A 4407-nucleotide genomic window follows, 5' to 3' on the forward strand; every position below is an offset into this window, starting at 1 on the left:
ATAGAACGAAACTTTCCTTAATGTTTTTTCCTTTTCTATATTTTGTACTGAAGTCTGCAATATTTTTATGAAAAACCGGACTAACCAGGTGTTTCTTGCAATTTATGTACAGGATGTTCCATAAAACTGACACAGGTGTACCAGAATTTCCCTTATTCATTTTGTTAATTTTTTCTTTAAATCTTTTGAAGAAAAGTCGCTTTTTTAAAAATCCATATACTAGAGTTGGTGTTCTATAGAATTAAGGGCAGTTTTATTTCTTTTCACTTTTAGCTTTGTCTTTATTTACTAGTCTTTTAATGAAAATTTGTATATTTATCAAGCAGATGTCTAATTTATTTTTTTACCATTTCTACCTTACCTACGTAGTCTTTGAATGAAAAATTTTATATTTACTAACCAGATGCCTTTTTGGAAGTTTGGAACAAACTTTTCTTATCCTTTCCTCGAACGGGCCCTACTCTTTTTTGAAAAACATTCTCCTCATACTTTTATATACAGGGTATTTAAAAATCAAAGTACAAGGTGTTTCAAAAAATATTATATCTACTAACCAGCGAGGAAAGCACCGCGGAGCGGTGCTCGGGCCGCGCGCAGCGCGGCCCGAGGATCGAAAGCCCGAGAGAAAGGTCAAACTCCGCATCAGCGGAGTTTGCCTGCCTTTCTAGTTTCGTTTTTTAAAAACATTACAAAAAATAATCTGTTGTGGATAATTTATTGTTGATAAAAATGTACATGGGATTTAGGAAAAATGTATGTTTGATATCAATTTCGGTTTTATCAAGTCTTTCAAATGTATTCCCTCCTTGCTGTCGTTGATTGCGACATTGCCACATTAATCCTCAAGTCAGACAGAAATGCAATTATTGGTTTCTGTTTCTAAGTAATACAGCCGCACGATGTTCAAAACTTACATTAGTTTTACATCAAAAATAAGATAATACTGTGTACTATATATGGAAAAGTTTTGTTTCACAATTTCTACATTTTTTAATCAGTTATGGGCAAAAAAAGAGCCGCACCGTCCATCTTCGCCATATAAACCTATGTTAAAATGAACAACTTTCAACAACAATATCTCAAAATCTAGATTAAAAAAAATATGACGCACAGAGAGAGCACTGGGTAATACGCTATATAAATTTCAAGTACATCTGTGCATTTTAGTAAACCCGATATACCTCCTTAAAACACTATTCATATCACGGTTAAAAGTAAAAAGTACTCATTTTGAATATAATGAATAAACCGTGTCTTAGTCTTAAACTAAAGAACATCATCACTCACTGCACACTTTTTTGGACCTGGACGATAAGCTGCAAATTACACTCCAATTCTGAATTTTTCGGACGCGTCAGTAACGTATTTATTTGTAGGCACCTCCGAAACGTAACAGCCAAGGGAAGATGGGAGGCAGCGGTCAGAAATCGGCCAGGCCCACTGTGACTTTGTTCATTTCCTTGAGGGAGGAGGTGAAATTGCACGAGACGGAGATCGCGTGGCGTCCGGCTCGTCTCCACAAAGGCGAAGCCTCCCCGACGGACGACGACAGAAGGACCGAGGATCTGTACAAGAAGGTCAGGGGGCGCTAAACAAGCTGACCCCCCAGAAATTCGAGACCCTCCTCTCGCAGATCAAGTCCCTGCACATAGAAACCGTCGAGAGGCTACAGGGCGTCATAGATTTAGTGTTCGAAAAGGCTGTGGACGAACCGAATTTCTCGATTGCGTACGCGCTTATGTGCAAGGAGCTCGCGCTGATGCAAGTAGGCAGGATTGAAATTAGGGGATTTTGCGAGATTTCTTTGAATTCGTTTGTTTTCTTAGGTGCCAACTATTCACAACACGGAGGAGAAACCGGACTTTGTTAATTTCCGCAAGTTGCTCATCACCAGATGTCAGATGGAATTCGAAAAGCAGTCCGTAGACGAGAACGAGGAACGAGAAAGTCAAGGAGATTGAGGAGTGCACGGATCCCGAGAAGAAGAAGGATCTGGAAGAGTACGATAGGCGCTTGCGAATGAAGTCTGTAGGAAATATTAGATTTATAGATAGGTTTATTTTATTTCAGGGTGTTGTACCACCTGAAAAACTAGGAATTAGCAAAAAATTAAGTTTCAGTTGCAGTATGGACCCCCAAAAAGATTTCCTCGTTTATTATAAAATTTGACAATTGATGAAAATTTTCAAGTTATGGTTTATTGGATCGAGATATCTTCTTTAAGTTTACTCGTCTTCCAACGATATGTATACCAGATTAAACTATAGACTTTAAACTTTCATTCGATATAAGTCACTCTAGGTTTAGATTGGTTTTTCTTTATGTACTGAGTACTAACAAGTGTAGACATCATGCATTTTATGAAAATTTATTCTGTACTTCAGAATAAAATTAAAAGATTATTATTTTTATACTATGTAATATCATCGATCATTACTAGTTTTATATCCAGAATATCCATATTAACAATTTTATACAAATTTAGTATTGCTATAATAATAATAACGAAAATTTTTATACGACTTTAAATTTGGTCAGGCAATACTTTCATATGAGTTTCTACATGAACATTTCAAATTCGTTACAATTAGTGGAGTCAAGATAGATTTTGACTTCGCGAAAATTACTGGAAAAGAGAACTTTTTAACTTTTCGCTTTGTAAAGTTGTCAGAAACAACATATAAAAAGTTACCAACTGTAGAGTGTACGCTAAATTATTTATGTAACAAATTAATTGCAAAGTTACAGTTTTTGCAAAATATATAAAAAATCTTAATTAAAAAAAATGACTGCGCCATTCGAAAGAACAGGAAATTTTACATAAAAAATGTTAATAGTTTTTTTCTAAAATACGAATTTTTCTAACGTGCGAAAAATGAGACGGGCGGCCCTCAAGTATAGCTCTCCAAGAGCGCGCGGCCCCGAGCGCGCTACTCTAAATTTGCTATAACTTTTGATCTAATTGATCAAATCGACCTCACAAAATTTTAAATGAAAGAAGAATCATCCGGATATCAAAATTGTATGTCTTTAAACTTGAGAAAAAAATATATATAGTACGTATACAAAATTACGTCATTCTATAATTTTGTACAATAATAAAATAACTATTATTCTTTTAATTTTTAAAATAAATATCTGTAACTTTCACAGATTACTCTTCAAATGACGATTGAAACAATATAATATAATATATAATGAGCGATATGGAAAAAATCTTAAAAATTTAATTTGAAAAATATTGAGCCCAACATATGTAATAGTTTTTAAAAAATCACAAATTTGACTTTTTAGGCCATAGGTACTTTATAGATCAACAACTACCTATAATTGTATATTGAAACTTTATGAAGAGCACTTTTTAAAGCTTAAAATCTCTACTTTAAGATGATGCATTTTATGTTTCTTAAAAATTTTAAATAATAGTTGAGAAAACAAAAAATAACAAAAAATAAAAATATTTCATGAAAAATCCGTGAAATTTATTGTTAAATACATTATTAAATTAAATTACAAAAAAAAAATTATGTTTAATAAACCATCAAAGAATTAAGTTAAGACCTTAAAAAAAGTAAATCCAGCGAAAAATATTTTTTTTAATTTTAGTAATAAGTAAATATCAAATTTGACAGCTCTGTCAAAGTTGTGTAAATTTTAGAACATAATTTCAACCGTCCTTGTATAATAAAAAATATTTGATTCAATTTTAAATGTACAAAGATACACTTGAATGAGTTGCTTTGATCCCCCAAATTTCAAGTTAATCAAAGTAACCCCTTAGAAATTATGGGCAATATTAATTTTTCAACTTCTTACTTTGAGTGACAATAACTCGTCAACAATGGCACCTAGGTAAAAAGTTTATATGAAGGACTAGCACTGGTTTGACCTGCTCTATATAACCCTTTATTTTTTCCCCGTAGTTACCGGGCACCCTGTATATATACAGGGTGGCCCACTTTTTTGTAGTAGGACTTTAACAGGCGATAGAGAATCGTATTTTAAGTAGAAAAGTTTATATCAATATAAGTCCGCAAAAGCTTCGATACGGACCTACAGGGTGTACAAAAGTGAATAATTTTTTAATTTTTTCTTTCTAGCGCCTACAGTTTATGAGATATTTTGTTCAAATTTTGGGGTTTAGTTATTTATTGGGGTTTACTTGGATAGGTATGCCAAATCATTGTGAAAGTCTACCGCGTGATCATTTTTTCAAGGTCGCGGCCCCTTTTCCACCCCCAAATTTTTTTGTGGTGCGCCACTGACCGTGTCCGTTAAAGGAAATCGTTTCCCAGTTCTGTTTAGAAACTTTTTTATCCCTTGTATTTTTTTCGTATCTGCACCCATTGTTAAAGAAAAAATTGAAAAACTAATATCTGTAATAGGTCAATTTAATGAGACTATTCT

General features: G+C 33.3%; 1 protein-coding gene across 1 annotated transcript in view; it reads left to right on the forward strand.

Annotated features, from left to right (window-relative positions):
- Nucleotides 1-2875: 2875 nt before the first annotated feature.
- The window catches only part of LOC111692264, a 3209-nt gene continuing 1677 nt past the window's right edge, over nucleotides 2876-4407 (forward strand). The window contains exon 1 of the mRNA XM_023456174.1: nucleotides 2876-2895. Coding sequence (XP_023311942.1) covers nucleotides 2876-2895 — 20 coding nt within the window. The remainder of the gene's footprint in view (nucleotides 2896-4407) is intronic.

Source organism: Anoplophora glabripennis, unplaced genomic scaffold (genome assembly GCF_000390285.2).
Source record: "Anoplophora glabripennis isolate ALB-LARVAE unplaced genomic scaffold, Agla_2.0 scaffold698, whole genome shotgun sequence".
NCBI lineage: Eukaryota > Metazoa > Arthropoda > Insecta > Coleoptera > Cerambycidae > Anoplophora > Anoplophora glabripennis.